Source organism: Fukomys damarensis, unplaced genomic scaffold (genome assembly GCF_012274545.1).
Source record: "Fukomys damarensis isolate Sample0158 unplaced genomic scaffold, DMR_v1.0_HiC HiC_scaffold_25, whole genome shotgun sequence".
NCBI lineage: Eukaryota > Metazoa > Chordata > Mammalia > Rodentia > Bathyergidae > Fukomys > Fukomys damarensis.
Window position 1 is genome coordinate 27,511,617 of NW_022900937.1, and position 17,102 is coordinate 27,528,718.

The following is a 17,102-nucleotide window of genomic DNA, read 5'->3' on the forward strand; positions in this document are numbered from 1 at the left end:
ATATATATATATATATATATGCACCAAATAGCACACACAACTATTTAAAACAAATATCACCAGACATAAAGAAATGTATAAGCACTAACACAGTTGTAATGGGTGACCTCCATACCGCAAATGTGACAAGCAGATCAACTAGTCAAAAAAATCAACAATGAAATGTTAGAATTGAGCCAAACTTTTGAACAAATGGACTTAGTAAATGTCTACAAAGTCTTCCATCCCAAAACATCAGAATGCACATTCTTCTCAGCTGCACATGGGATTTTCTCCAAAATAGACCATATACTCATTTATAGAAAATGCTTAGATAAATGCAAAGGAATTGAGATTATCCCATGCATATTAACAGACCATAATGCAAATTGGAAATCAATGGCAAAAGAAACCACAAGAATTTCATAAACACACAGAAATTGAATAACACCAATCTGAACAACCAATGGATCACAGATGAAATTAAACAATTTCTACAATTAAATGATAATGACAATACAACATATTGAAACTTGTGGGATGTAATGAAAGCAATACTAGGAGGGAAGTTTACAGTGGTGATTTCCCGTATCAGGAAAACAGAACAGGCTCAAATAAGCAACCTAATGTTAAACCACAAGCTCCTAAAAAAAAAAAAAAAAAAAAAAAAAAAAAAAAAAAAAAACCCATACGAGAGAAAATTATAAAAATCAGAGCAAAAATTAATGCAATGGAGACTAAGAAAACAATACAAAGAATCAATGAATCAAAGAGTTGGTTCTTTGAGAAAGAATGGCTGCTATCAAAAAATCAACCAATAACAAATGCTGGTGGGGTTGTGGGAAGAAAGGAACCCCTCTTCATTGTTGGTGAGAGTGCAGACTGATGCAACCACTGTGAAAATCAATATGGAGATACCTTAAACAACTAGGATTGGAAGTCCCATTTGACCCAGCTATTCCTGGGCTGGGTATCTTCCCAAAAGAATTAAAAGAATCATACCATAGTGATATATGCTCTCCCATGTTTATAGTGGCATAGTATGTAATAACTAAAATTTACAAACAGCCCAATTGTCCATCAACTGTAGACTGGATAAAGAAGATGTGGTTTTGTTATAAAATGGAATACTACTCAGCCATAAAGAACGAGAAACTAGAGAAATATATAGCTAAGTGGATGCACATTAAGGACATACTCAAGTGAAATTAATAGGACACATACATGTAAATGCCATATAGTTTCTCTTGTGTGATAAACTAAAAGTGTAAATAAGGATCAAAGTGTATAATTGATATTGTGTAATAGGAAGAAAAGTTCTAAAGATGTTGGGTAAATGGGAGGGGTAGGGAAAAGGTAGAAAGGGAAGAGAAAAAATAAGAGAAAAGGAAAAAAATGGAAACAAAGTCTTTGTAAATAGGGAAGGGTGGAGGGAAGGAGGGAGGCTAGGGGACTGGGGAAAACATAAGAACCAAGATACATCATGTAAATATATACAAGAGCCTAATGATGAATGTAACTGTATTGTATACTTAAAATGTACCAATAAAAAAATGTTAAAAAAGTTGGTTCCTTGAAAGATTAAGTAAAATCTATGCAATTAGGAATGAAAAGAGTGAAATCACAGGAGATTTTTTAGAAATCAAGAAGATCATCAATATTTACTTTGAGAGCCTGTATTCCAATAAGATGGAAAATACAGAAGAAATGAACAGAATCCTAAATACATATTCATTAACAAAACTAAATCAAGAAGATATAGAAATTCTAAATAAACTAATATCAGCCAATGAAATTGAATATGTAATTAAAAAACTACCAACAAAGAAAAGCCCTGGCCCTGACTGACTCATTCCTGAATTCTACAAGAAATTTAGAGAAGATCTAATGCCACTGCTCCTTAAACTCTAATGAAATGAAAGGGAAGCAATACTCACAAATTCATTCCTGGAAGCAAGCATTTTCCTGATTCCAAAACCAGAGAAGGATCCAACCAAAAAGGAGAATTACAGGCTAATCTTAATGAACATAGATGCAAAAATCCTGAATAACTTACTGACAAAGAGAATGCAGCAAATCATCAAGAAGGTTATACACCACGACCAATTTGGATTCATCCCAGGGATGCAGGGATGGTTCAACATATGCAAATCAATAAATGTAATACACTCTATTAACAGAGCCAGAAACAAAAACTGTATGATCCTCTCAGTAGATGCAGAAAAAGCATTTGATAAGGTCTAACACCCACTCATGATATTAAAAAAGCTTACAGAAAATTTGTATAGATGGTCGTTATCTCAATCTGATAAAAACCATCTATGTCAAACCAACAGTCAACATAAACAGACAAAAACTCAAAGCGTTTACATTAAAATCAGGAACAAGTCTGTCCACTGTCACCACTCTTGTTTAGCATAGTTCTGAAAAAATACTAGCCAGAGAAATTAAACAAGAGAAAGAAATAAAAGGAATCAGGATAGGAAAGGAAAAAGTTAAAGTATTATTATTGCAGATGACATAATATTCTACACAGAAGATTCCAAAAATTCCAACAAAAGACTGCTAGATTTGATAACCAAAATCAGTGGCATAGCTGGATACAAAGTTAACACTCAAAAATCAAAATCAAAGAAGACTCACAGAGAGACAAATTAGAGAAACAATCTTTTACAAAAGCATCAAAAAAAAAAAAAAGAGAAATACCTAGGATTCAATCTAATAAAGGAAGTAAAAGACTTCTACATTGAAAACTACGTACTCTAAAAAAGGAGACTGAAGAGGATTATCAAAAAATGGAAAGAAAGCCCTTGTTCTTGGATAGAACCAATATAGTAAAATTGGTTATACTTCCAAAATTGTTATACAGATTCAATGCAATTCCCAATCAAAATCCAACAGCATATCACACAAAATTGGAAAAAAACAATTCTAAAATTCATTTAGAACCAGAAGAGGTCTAGAATAACTAAGGCAATTCTGCAAAACAAGATTGTAAGCAGAAGACAGAATCTCAGTGCTGCTCCAGTTTGCCTTTCTTTAATGGCTGGGTATGTTGAACACTTATGGTATTTATTGCCTATTTCATTTACCCACATTTTGAGTGGATCTCTTTTTTTGGGGGGGGTGTCATGCTTTTTTCAGTTCTTTATATATTCTGAATATTAGTACTTTATTGAAGAAATAGCAAAAATTTTCTGATTCTTTAGGATGCCTCTTTACTCTCTTCTTTCCTTTGCTGAGCAGACTCATTTTTATTTTATATGATCATATTTGTTGTTGATTCTTGATGTTGTATCTTGTGTAATTGGGATTCTGTTCTGAAAGTTCCTGGCTATTTCTACATCTTCAAGAGTTCTGATATTTTTTATCTTCCAAAAGATTAAGTGTACTGGCTTTAACTCTTAGATCTTTAACCCACTTTTATTTTAGTTTAATATATGGTGGGAGATAAGTGCCTAGTTTGAATCTTTTGTGCGTAGATAGCTAGCTTTCCCATGGCATTTGTTAAAGAGGATATTTCTTCTCTAGAACATGTTTTTAACCCAATTGTCAAAGGTCAGATGGCTAAATGTGCTTGGGATATTTTCTGCATCGATTACATTGTTCTTTTCATCCACGTCTGTGTATGGAACAGTATTATGCTGTTTGAATCACTATACCTTAGGAATACAACATGAAGTTTGGGTTTGTGACACCCTCTAGTTTGATCTTGATGTGAGGATTTTTTAGTTATCCTGAGTTTCTTCTGACTCCATGTGAATTTTAGAATTCTGTGCTGTAGTTCTGTAAAGAATGCTATTTGTATTTTGATTTGATTGCATTAAATATATAGTTTTAGAAGTGAATCCATTTTAAAAATATTTCTTCTGTCTGCCCAGAAACAGGAGATATGTTAGTTACTTTGCTCTCACTGCTGAGACAAAATATACGACACCCAAAGTTAAAGGAGGAAAGTTTATTTAGCTCAGTTTGTAGAGGTTTCAGTCCATAATTACCTGGCTCCAAGGCAAAGTGGCACATGGCAAAGGGGCATCACAGAGGAGAAACAGTTTGTGGTGCCCACATGGTATCAAAAGCAACAAGCGGCTTTAACAGCTTCTTCCTGTCCCTTTTAATCTCATTTAGACTACTTAAGGGAGGCAGCACTCACACCCTTAATCCTAGTGACCTCGGGCCTAACATCGCAACTTGAATCAATCAGAACCTCTACATTCAACCACCTTTGAAAAAGCCTGAGGCTTTGGGGGGGACATCTAAACCCAAGGCATAATAACGTATTTACAAGTTTTGATAGTATCTTCAATATTGTTGTCAGAGTATTATAGTTTAGGTTGTAGCAGTCTTTCACTTCTTTGATTAGGTTCATTCATAAGCACTTAATTATTGTTGATATTCTCACTTATTTTTTTCATAATTACATAATGAATCATTATTCATGTACAGGAATGCGATTGCTTTTAGTGTTGTCTTTGTATCTGTTTATATTATGGAATTATTTGTTAATTCTAGAAGTGTTTTGGTTGAAAAATTTGACAGGAAGGTAAATGGTACACAGGGAGAGGGCAATATATTGTCCTTCAGCATGAGAGAGTCTCAACATGGCAGCCACATAAAGATACTAGGGCAGATTAAGGAGGACTAAACAGCATTTCAGACCACACTCATGGGGAGTAAAACTTCTCACTACAGGCCTAACTCATGAGTAAACTGTAACAGAAAAATCTTGGATTATATTAAATGTACACAAGCCAATGCGGAAAACTACTACTGTCACTATAATTGCTGTAAGTGAATACATGCCAGGGCACATCCCCATGAAAAGCACTCAGTGGGACTACTGAGCACACTGTAACACTGGGGTGGGAAAACAGGCACATAGTAAGTACAGCCCATAACCAGCAGCAAGGGCTGATTTTCTAAAACCAGAAAGGTGCACTGGAAGTAAACTTAGTTGATCTATTCACCTAGCATCATGATTCTGTGGATGTTTATACATATTTATATTAAATAAAAAACAAGTAATTTACTTCTAAGTTGTTCTTTGAGTTTTCAGATATGACCACTCTTTCCATTTGGTTTCAAAGAAGAGGATCACAATTCTATGGCTCTACATAAAAATAACTTAGACCATTAAGGTAGCTTCAAATATTCTGCTGCAAAATAAGCACAAAGAACATTCAGGGGAGAAGCCTGCTTCACCACAGTTCACAAGGGAACCCACACACAGAAGATTACACAGATTCTGGTCTTCTGAAATACTCTCACTGTCCCAGTGCAGGCCAGGGTGGGTTACAACCACATGGGTTACATAAGCCAAAGAAACATGAGTAGCTAAGAAATTCAAATCTAGGACCTCCACTTATATACTCAGCTATACTCCTGGATAATACTGTTTCTTCCCCTTCAGTTCAATTCTCAACAAAGACTAACACTCACCCATGGGGTCTTAAAGACTGAACTATGACTTTTACAAAATTATTTTACCAAATGTTATTTGCTGAACAGTGAGCAATTCCTTACCAAAAGTGGTGGGGCCAAAATTTTATACACCACCCAGAGTTACCACAATTCTGACAAATTTAGAACCACATACAATTAAACTGCTTCAAGAGTATATTGCAATCTAGCCAGGTGTGGTGGCGCACACTTGTAATCCTAGCACTCAGGAGACTGAGACAGGAGGATCACTGTGAGTTCGAGCCCAGCCAGGCCTACATAGTGAGTTCCAGGTCAGTCTCAGCTATACAGTGAGACCCTGTATCAAAAAACAAACAAACAAACCAAAAAAAAGAGTATATTGCAGTCTAAAGCCTGTGCTGTTGCATTTACCATGAGTCATCATCCTGAAGTTATGAAGGGGTGACACACTATTAAAAATTAAATATTCTGTAAAGGGACTCATGATAAAAGGATCACTATTTCTATTTCTACTTTTCAAAAAATTACAGTAGTCATACAGCAATATTCCAAAATCTGCTGAGTCCAATTTTTCAAAAATAAATTATGTTGCACGCACAACTAATCTCAAACTCACACAGACATATTTAGAGATGGAAGATTTCAAGGATGCTCTCAGAATTGCCCTATTATATTTTCAACAGATACAAATTACAACTTTCTTATATGAAAACAGATTAATGACTGACAGTCACGCACAGTGGCCTCGCTATGTAGGAATGGGTATAAAAACACCCATCCTAACTGGGTTTCGTGACCCACACCTGTAATAAAACTAGTCTGGGTGACTGAGGCAAGATCGCTTAAGCACAGTGGCCTCGCTATATAGGAATGGGTATAACTGGGTTTCGTGACCCACACCTGTAATAAAACTAGTCTGGGTGACTGAGGCAAGATCGCTTCCATCAATTTAAGTTATCCATCTGAAGCCGTGTTAAGAACATACAGTGCCAAGAAAGGTGCATACGAGTGACTTTATTGTGACATTTCTTTATGGCCTGTAGAGCCACAGAAACTAGGAAAACATACAGATTACCACATTATTGGGCCATAGTCTAGGGACTGTGACCCAAGAGCTTCTAAGACTCCTGAGATTTCTCAAGTGAAAATTCTATGCTTTGCTTGCTCAGAGGATGGGTAACCCTGGTAGCTTCTGGATAGTATATAACCGACATGCAGAAGAACCAACAAGCATTTAAAAAGTGAAGTTTTAAAAGCAATTTTGTGGGCTGGGGATTTAGCTCAGTGGTTCCACCACCTGCCTCGCTAGCACAAGGACCCAAGTTCGATTCCTGGTACCAAATAAATAAATAAATAAATAAATAAATAAAAGCAATGTATGTAATAGTAATCTAGTGGGCTGAAATGTTGAGCCTTCCCACTGGATCTGTGAAGAGAAAAGAGAACTGACAATGAGTTAATCAAAGACAAAGAGCAGATTAAATTTGTACAAACCAAAGTCTACAGAGGACTCTTGAAACAGTATTGGAAACCTCTGCAGTAGGCTCCATTCTCTCGCTCAGTGTATGATTCTAGTTTGAGAGAGAAAAAAAAATTAAAAGACAGAATGAAGAGAGACAGAAAGTGGGGGCCAGGATGACCGATGCCAGTGTAACTGACAAAGGCACTGGTCTGTACAAGCCAGGTTTTGATTAGTAATCAATTGAGGTAAAGGTTAGCCACATGTAAGGGTAGGACTAAATTACATGTGAAGGTGTGTAATCATGTGGTTTTCATGGAAACTAATGGAAGACTCATAAAGGACAAGACAAAGGACTCTCCAATTAAGAAAAGAATAGACAAAATATATGGTTATAAACAGAACACTGTCCCTCTAGTTAAGAAAATTTTGCTGGGTGTGGCAGCACACGCCTGTAATCCCAGCACTCGGGAGGCTGAGGCAGGAGAATCGCTGTGAGTTCGAGAACAGCCTGGGCAACGTAGTGAGTTCCAGGTCAGTCTCAACTACATAGTAAGACCCTATCTCAAAAAACCAAAAAAAAAAAGATTTTTAAATTGTGGGAATGGAATTTGGGTGTGAATTATTTTGACCTTGGCATACAGACTTTTGCTGGGACTCACTTTTATAAGCCAATGGTGGGTTAACTCTTAAAGCCTGTGCTGTTTACAGCCTGATTGGGGAATAGTCAATTCTGCAGTCTACTGCAAAAGTCTTCTTCAAAAACCCTTAAACTATGTTTTAACCAGAACTTTAGGGTTGGTTAATATTTAGATGCATAAATATTTTGAGACAGAATATTCAAGGTCCACTGGGTTCTTCCATCCTACAATGAAATACACACAGAAGTTAACTGTTGCCCTGAGTCCTATGATTTCATGCCAGAAATGAGAACAAAAGAACTGTAGGGTAGATTGTAAGAATGTCCCTTTGGCCACGTCAGGTAAAAGAAGGTTAGTCTGGAACACAGATTTGACTAGCGCAAGACCTAAAAGAGCTCTAGTAGAACTATACAAGCATACCTATGAATTCAGACCTTAACTTGAGATAGAGTCAGAATTCAACAGAATTATCACAGAAACAGTTCCTGTCTCCAGACCTGAAGAGCTTGTTGCAGGCAAAGAAAGAAACTGCAGCATATGTGCGCTAGAAGAAGTGCTGTGGGTGAAATGAGTTCTATTCATCGCTTCCTGTGTGTGACACTGTTCACTGTTCGTGCTTCATCCCACGTAGCTGGCAACTCACCACAGTTCAGGCTAAGCACACCGCCACTCAACAACTTTCCTGAGTCTCTTCAAAATCCTGTGTTCCTCAGTGTGTTCTTTATGCAGCTAGAACAAACCTCGGTACAATCAGATATCTGGCCATGAAGTCACACTTAACTTCACTGCTACAAACACCTGGCAAATTTTGCACAGTATTTATGTATGTAGATGGAGGTATTATGAACCAATAACACTTGTAAGTATAGTCAAATGAGTTCATGAAAATTACCTGCAAGATTATGTATATGTTTACGAAAGCACCATATCCAAAACCAATAAATTATCCCTGAAAATGCTGACCATGTAATATTACACAAATTCCATCTGAATATATTAAAATAATTTGGCCCTCATATCACATTTTCTTGTCTTTTAAGCTCCTGAGTGTTCTCAGAAAACTGGCTTCCTTTATTTCGCAGGACTTCCTACGCCAGCCCATGAAGACATGGCTTTTTGGACACACCACTCTTGGTGAGTGCACCATACATTTCAGTCTCCCTAAGCAATAGAAATAATGGACACAGACTGACAATAAGGACATAGGATAAATTAAGGAACTAAAATGGGGAGCAGACAGCCCACATGTGTGCCTTTTGTCCCATTTTAGCTGTGTGACATGAGAATGCATTAAATTTCTCTATCAGTTGATTCACCAAGAACTACTATGTCAAATACAAGTGGAGCTCATGAGGTCATTATGAAGATAAAAAGTATCTAGTGCACAATATGTGCCGCACATAGAAACTGCATATTTTCTAAGTGTATGATAATAGACTATAGACACAGGTTTAAAACTTTAAAAAGCGCTTGCAGGAGGAACAATTCCAGTGTAGAAAGGCAGACGATGATCCAAGTTTAAAGCAGTTCCCATCATCAGCATAAATTAAAACTAGAAATGGGAATGTTTTCCCCTAAACCTTGCACATGCTTGGTATCTTGTACTCTACCTACTCAGCCCTGTGTCTGTTTATTGATAATTTACATCCTATCCCCTTGTCCTAGTGTGATTCAAACAGTGTGACCAGAGTGGGGCACCTCCTTATAATTAAAAATATCAACTCCAAACAAAGAAAAAAAACCCAAAAAACTCCAGAACATTTTTCCCTTTTCCAAAGAGTATTATACTGTTCTCCTAATTCAGGAAAATCTGCTCAGGAAAAACTAATTAATACAACATTCAAAACAAGACACAATCTGGTTAATGTCATGTTCTACAGAGGACTGTATGAAGAGTTGAAGGAATGAGACTACAGATGCTACCTGAGTTTGAAAGAGAAAATATCTTCATCATCTCAAAGGTAATTGAAGATAAAATGTATGGACTGAAAAACCACAGAATATACCTGATTAAGCAAACACCATGGCCAAGCTTTGGTTCCTTTAAACCTGCTCAACATATATACCTTGATCTGTATTTGGGGAAATTTATGGAACACAAAGCCAGATTCATAACAATACACTAGCTATCTCATGTACGTTCCTGAAGACATACATCGTTCACATGTGGTGTCCTCTTTGTGACAGAAACAGTGACTCATTACTGCTACCCACTATCATGAGGAAGCACTGGTGTGAAAAATGAGTAGGTTTCAAAATTAAAAAGTAAGATTTGTACTATATGACTTCTCTTTTTCTCTCCATGACTAGAGACATAATTCAGGGCCTCATACACATTAGACAAGTTAGTTTAATGTTCACATGTGGTGTCCTCTTTCTGACAGAAAGAATGACTCATTTACTGCTACCCACTATCATGAGGAAGCACTGGTGTGAAAAATGAGTAAGTTTCAAAATTAAAAAGTAAGATTTGTACTATATGACTTTTCTTTTTCTCTCCATGACTAGAGACATAATTCAGGGCCTCATACACATTAGACAAGTTAGTTTATAGTTGAGGCCTATGCCAAAATAATTATTTCATACTGAAAGTCTTGCTCAGTTATCTAGGGTGGGCTTGGTGATTTAATACTTCATGTGGCTGGCATTAAAGGTGTGCCTCAGTGATTATTACTTTACCCAAGCACTGAAATCTTGGTAAATTGTGGTGATTTAAGAACCCCAATCTTAAACTAGCAAGGTGGCACATATCTGTGTTCCCAAGAGTAAAGGAACTGTAGACTATCAAAATTTCTCACAAGCTTGGCAACTTAGAAAGATCTGGTCTCAAAAATTAAAAAAAAAAAAAAATGGGGGGATGTAGCTCAGGGCAAAATTCCCCTGAGTTCAGTCTCTATACAATGAAAAAGATCAAACACACACTGAAATGTTTTGTACTGAAGAGAAATACTTCCCACTCTACTACATCAGTAATGAGCTCCACAAGACCAGCATCCTAGTTTCTAATTTTGCCTCAAAAATGATTAGATGAGCTGATCAGTAGCCACAGAAGAAATACTGATCTGTTACTAAGTTCTCCTCCTTTTCTTTGGGACTATGACCTCTGACTTAATCTCAAAACAAGCCAGCAGACAATCCTTCATTTATTATCACACTAAGTACACTCTGACTTCTGGAGAAGTTTACTGTTCTAGTTGCTGATGTTTGCCTCCCTCCAAAATTCCCTGTGATCCTTTTCCTTTTTACTCCCCTTTGCTCTTGCCTAGTCAAAAAAATCCTTTTATTCTATTCATTCATATGCCCACAGACCTTAACTTTAGGAACTGATCCCTACCTAAGTACTTGTTTTATACAAAGTCCATCTCAATCTGTATTTCAATTTTTAAATCAATGTCTAGAAACAGTCCAGAGATTACAGCGATTCTCTTTCCAATCATACCAGTGTCACTTGTACACATCCCTGGAGATGCCCCAGTTGGCATTTCTCAGTGCGTGTTTAACAGGCAGCTCCTTCAAGAAGTTGTCCTTAGCAGGAACACTGTCCCCTTCCTCAGGAACACATCAACATCCCTTCCATCGTTCTCAGCATTCTAAACTCTACAGAAACCCTCACTTAAATAGTCTAATTGTGAAGAATAATTTATTTAGTTACCTTATAACTAAAGCACCTAGCTAGGAAGGGCCTGACACAGACTAGGGAAATTATACATCTTGATAAGAATTAAAATGAGAATAGTCAATTACCTAGGACTTTGAACCAAGAGTGAACTTTCTGCACGACAGGGAACACAGCCACCTCCCTATTAAAAGGAGTTGCAGCCACTCCCTACTAAGCTTCTGAGTTTCCGGGAACTTAAAATACAAAATATCCAGTGTTTCTCGAAAATCCCAGTTTCGTTTTAGCACTCTGCTGAGGAAATGCGTTAGAGAGCCCGAGTTCCAAGTGGCAGTTTTAAACCCATCTATGATAGGTGCCCACTAAACAACTGGGCGTTTACTGTGCTCTACTTATCTATAATTAGCTCTGGATTGAGCCTCCACTCACGGGGGACACTTCTGGAAATCAGGGCGCTATTCTTACTGTTTCCAATAAAATCTCTAACATCCTTCTTTTGGCTTGCAACCTCATTCCTTAATGTGAGGCCAAGAGCTCTGTTCATGCAGTAACGCCATCGCGAGCAGAGGTCTCACATAAAAATTAAAGTATGATTTTTTTTCATTGCTAAGTATGGCACCCAGTGTTTCCCTAAAGCTCCCGTTCTCTCCAGACAGGGGGAGATACAGCTATCCCTTAGTGTCGACAAGAAAGTATTCTGGGGCAGCATGTCACAGTACCTTGTCTGTATGATGGGGACCTAGACCTGTCCCTGTCTAAGCAAAGGGGAAAAGGGAAAGATGATGATACAGCACCAAAGACTAGGAAGACGTCGGTGTCTAGAGCTATGCAGAGGCTGTTTACTGCTACAGCTGGTTATGACTACTTCCGTAGAGAACGCACCGTATTCCGTCCCATCCCCAGCTCCCATCCCACAACGTCACCATTGCGTGGCTCGAGGGTCTCCCGGATCCTTCAGATGCAGCTGGCAGCTAGTAGAAGTTATTAATAAAAAAGGTGGTCTACTCAGCTGCCGGATCTCAGCAACGTACGCAAGGAACGCACTTCGTCGCCATGACACAGGAAGAGCCCGCCTCCCTCAGCCCACCTGATTGGGTAGTTCAGACAGCCCGCTTTTTCGTCGCTGATTGGCTCCTGCTGCATTGTGGGCCAGCTGAGTTAAGTTGAGAGGGACAAGAGAAACATTTACCGGCATTGCTGTAGCTCAAATGATAGCTTGTAACTCAGGAAATTCTGGACCGGTCTCTTTCCCACGATGTCATTCTCTCCTCTCAATGGTATGCTTGCATTTAAGGACTTTACTCCTGGCTTTTCACAGCTTCCTCCGTTTTCTTAATGGACTCAGTGGATTCTTGCTGAAAGCGGATCACAAATGTGCTCAGAAGGTTCCAGGGTCAGTGTCCTATGGAAGAATCAATCCATTGATGTCAGAAAACATCATGAGCCCAGGCCAGCCCAGGACCAAAGGGAATAGAGGAAGGGCCTGCTGTTGGGAATTTTCACGCTGTCTCTCAATCTAATCATTTCAAACGCATGGCCCCTAAGAGGAATACAATTAATGTGTAAATGAAGAAATTAGAGTTGCATAATAGAGATAACTTTGTGCATTTGGACAGTGACGTTTTGCTTTGTCTCAGTTTTCATATTGTGAGATATTCAGGATATGAACACATCAAGGCGAGTGTATACAGATCATGTAGCCTATCTTTGTTGAATGAAACAATTTTCCCTGTATTGTCCATTCCTATCACATCTGATACAGCACTCAAGTATTTATTCTACAATGCTCACTGCACTTAGACCACAGAATGCTTTCAGAGGTGATATAGATGAGACGGATCCTTTCCTTATATATATTTTTTGTTTGTTTGTTTGTTTTTTGGTACCACAGATTGAACTCGGGTCCTTGCGCTTGCGAGGCAGGCAGCAGAACCACTGAGCTAAATCCCCGGCCCTTTCCTCATATTTTAATATTTGATCCAAAAGCAGATGAACATAGACCAAGGCACCTCATAATAGGGGTCATGATAAAACCACAAGTAGATTGTGGACAAGATAATATCAATTAGTGAAGCATTTCTTATGAGAAACAAGTGGAGGCAGAGAGAAAAATCGGACCTCAGAGGAGAGATCAAAGAGTCATGGACATAAGCCAGAAAAAAGACCAAATAGAGGCAGAAGATTTTAGAACTGCAGACAAATGCTTCTGAAAAGAGTACTGAGAGACACGTTAAGGGTTACAGAATTGACTCCAGCTCTCCCCCAGTATGCGCCACATGTCCTAAGCAATGATGCCACAATAAACGAAGCTCATACTGCATTCTATTCACTTACCAGGAAAGGGTGCTTCAGAATATTTCAATCTCTGCGAAATCATTTACTAAACAAGATTAATGAATTGATCACTGATTCCAAGGGCACCCTCAGTCTTTCAACCAGTTTATCGTTGTTATAAACATTGATTCTGTGACTGATGTAGTGAGAACATTTTATTTTAAGTGAATAAAAATGATGCATAGCGAAAAATTGAATCCGGATCAGATCACCACCTGGACTGGAACTGAGGTCTCTGTGTTTAGGGCATGGAGGCTCAAGAGTCAGTGTAGACATCCGTGCACTGCAGATTTCTCCCTGGCTCTGTCATAGATATCAAATCAATAACCCAGTATGATATTCATTATGCCCTCTAAAGTTTATATTTTGAGAACAGAACATGTAATGGGACGGTGTTGAAATATGGGGCCACTAATAGTTGATGGTCACATGAGTGTTTTCCTCTCCTGAATGGAATGATGTTATTAATGTGAAAATGGGGTATTTATGACTGCGGTGAGCATCTTTTAAAACATACTCACTTGTACTTTCTATTCCACACAAGGTTACCTGGCATTCAACAATATATCACATAGAAAAGTATTTCACCACCTTTTGTTCTTTGCTCTTAGCCTTTCCAGACTCGATATTGTAAAGAGTAAATTTCCATTCTTTATCAATTACCTTACGTGTGACATCCTGACATAGGACAGAATAGGAGACCGAAACACTCATATTCTTGATTGGAATAAGAAAACAATTATTCCCATTCAATAAGTCTGAGAAAGCAACTGTGCTGCGAGTGGAACTATGGCAGCAGGTTGAGGCTGAGTGCACAGAAATCCTTTGGAGAGGAATAATATACTAGAGAATTAAATGTTCCAGGCGGAGTACACAGTCCGGAGGACAGAGACTGAATACCCCATATCCCTGAATATCAGTCTATCCCCAGCTATGTGAACTTGGGACGTTATTAAATGTATCATTTTTCTAGGTGGTCAACCTCCCTGCAATATAACAACTCTTGTGGGTCCAATATAATATGATGATGTTCAGTTTTCATATTTTTTAAAAAAAATTGGTTCCTTACAAGATCAGAGTAGGAACTATATGTAACTTAAGAAGTCAACCCTATCCTATTACTAGAGTCAAGGCTCTGATCCAACAAAGTTAAAAATATACTGGAGACCCCTGCATTAGGTTCCAATATCCTGCCCAGTGTACAGTGCAGAACTAAATAAAGACTTAAGATAGAATTAAAGAGAAAATATGTGGGGAGCAAAGACAGCCAGTGCTGAACAACCAGCAGAGGCTCAGGTTGGGTCAAGACATTGATTTTCATTGATAATCAAATTGGGGTAAAGGCAAACTACATACAAGAATGTGCAGCTGTGCAGTTGCTATGGGTACTAATTCAGGAAAGGCTTGTAAAGGAAAGACAAGGCAGTCTAGAGTTAGGAACAGAATAGACAAAATACAGAGTTGAATTAGAACCTCATCCTTCTAGTTAAGAAGGTTTTAGTTGTGGTGATGGAATTTGGTTGTGAGTTACTCCAACCTTGGCTACTGTATGATCTCATATGAGGTGCTTCTATGAGTCACTTAAGGTTCAGTTGGACTCACTTCTTAAAATGAGCCAGTTGGGGGGTTAACTCCTCTTTATAGCAGGCTACTGCTTACAGCCTGCTTTGGGCATAATCAATAAGGTGGTCCCCCACAAAATTACATACCAATATTCATCTCTAAAACTGAAAAAAAAAACAGATGCATATAAGAAATTATCAGTGATTTCCCAGGAGGCAGAAATTAAAAGGATGACAGAGAAACACTGGCTACATTCCAGGTGATGCTGTGCTCTGGCTGTTTTGCCCAACCCGGCTGAATGGGGAAAATGCACAAGAGACATCACACCAGGGGCAGAAACTCTCAGTCCTCAAACATAAGAAAAGTCAGTGATTGTGCTGGTCTTAGGTGAGGAGCAGAGGTGGATGAAGAGATGGAGGATTTCTCCACTTCAAAGATGAGCTGGATCGTGAAGTCCACGGTCACTTCAGAGGGGCAGTGATTTCAGCGTGAGGTCATCAGCACAGCTTGGCCTTCAGGAACCATGAATGGGAAGGAGTCAGGAGTGGGAGTCATTTGCTTCTGGCCAGTGTATACCTGATTCACAGGAAACTGATACCAGGAGAAGGACACGATTTAGTTTGCAGAAGTCATATCATATTTTATGGAAAATCCTACAGAGACAAGTGACCAATAATTATAGAAGTAATGAAATACAATAAATAAATTGAGAGCTCTGGCAAAGAAACATGAATTTTGTGAAACTGTGAGTATTCAAATTTAAATATATTTTTCTTAAATGAAATGAATATGTGTATGGAAATGGGGGGGCTGTGCATGATCGAAATAAATCTAATTGTTAAGTTCCTTGGTGGAAGTGTAGACCCTAGTCCTTCTTGGCTACCAGAGACAGGAAGAGCACGCCAAGAGCCCCTGGATACTGCCCTGAGTCCAGCCCAGCTGCCCCTCTTCCCTTCTCCCCTGAGTACAAGGCTCCACATGGTGCTGGAACTGAGCCTAGGGACCAGGACTCCTGAGATGACCAGCAGAGGAGTGGTCTGTATTATCTCAGACTGTGTGGAGAGGGATATGAAGGATTTAATTCCCTAAACTGAAACACTTATTCTTCCATTAGAAAATACCCCTTCATGGTGACAAAATTAGTGCACTGTTTTTCATATTGTCGTTATTGCACAATGATGACTATTATTCTCTGCATCTTAACTGTGACAACTACAGACACTGCCCTGTATTACTGTGCAAGAGACAAAGAGGGGATGTCAGTGTGAAACCAGACACAAACCACCCTGCAGGGGCTGCCAGTGCCTGCAGAGGATGATGGGTGATCATTATTAATAGTAAATATTATTATGATTATATATTGTTTAGTCTCAGTATGGACTCCAGGTTGGCCTTCAACTAACTGTGTAGACCAGATTGGCTTTGAAGTCACAGCAGTCCTCTTGCCTTAGCCTCCCAAGTGCTGGAATTACAAAATGATGGTGACTTGAAATTCCAAAATCACCTGACTTATGAAAATTCAGTTTCCTTTTGGATGATGCAAGATGTATTTGGTTTTCAAAAACATTCAAGTGAGAAAGCATGGACAGAATTAACTGAATAAACACACGCATATTAACTAAAGTTTAACAAATAAAATACCCTTATTCTCTTTGGAAGTGATTCTTCATAAGTCAACTATAGTAGATGTACTCCAGGGACTCCCTTAGGTCATATAATGTTAAGACAGAGAGGCAGCCCAGAAGCTGACAGGAAGCCTTCACTCCCGAGCTTCCTTCTCTGCACCTGTTCTGGGGCCCCGCCCGGTGTTCAGCGGATCCCCATCGCCCCCTGCTGGTAACGGGCGTTCCTGCATGAGGTTTGTGACTGGGCTCATACAGGGCTGTTCCTCCGTTGTCACAGAGTTAAGCTCAAGAGAGAACTGGTTCTTGGATGTATCTCTGGAGATGCTGACTCTGCTCTTCAGGGACGGATTATAAGATGTGCTTCCAACACTACTAATCCACCCCATCCACTGCAGCCCCCTCCCTTGGGGCTGGCAGATCCACGTCCCATAGTAACTACTGGTGATGGAGTAACCAGAGACTGA

General features: G+C 38.7%; 1 protein-coding gene across 1 annotated transcript in view; it reads right to left on the reverse strand.

Annotated features, from left to right (window-relative positions):
* The window catches only part of LOC104852962 (zinc finger protein 709-like), a 21,481-nt gene extending 9,305 nt beyond the window's left edge, over positions 1-12,176 (reverse strand). The window contains exon 1 of the mRNA XM_010610801.3: positions 12,040-12,176. Coding sequence (XP_010609103.1) covers positions 12,040-12,042 — 3 coding nt within the window. The 5' untranslated portion in view covers positions 12,043-12,176. The remainder of the gene's footprint in view (positions 1-12,039) is intronic.
* Between the last annotated feature and the right edge of the window lie 4,926 nt (positions 12,177-17,102).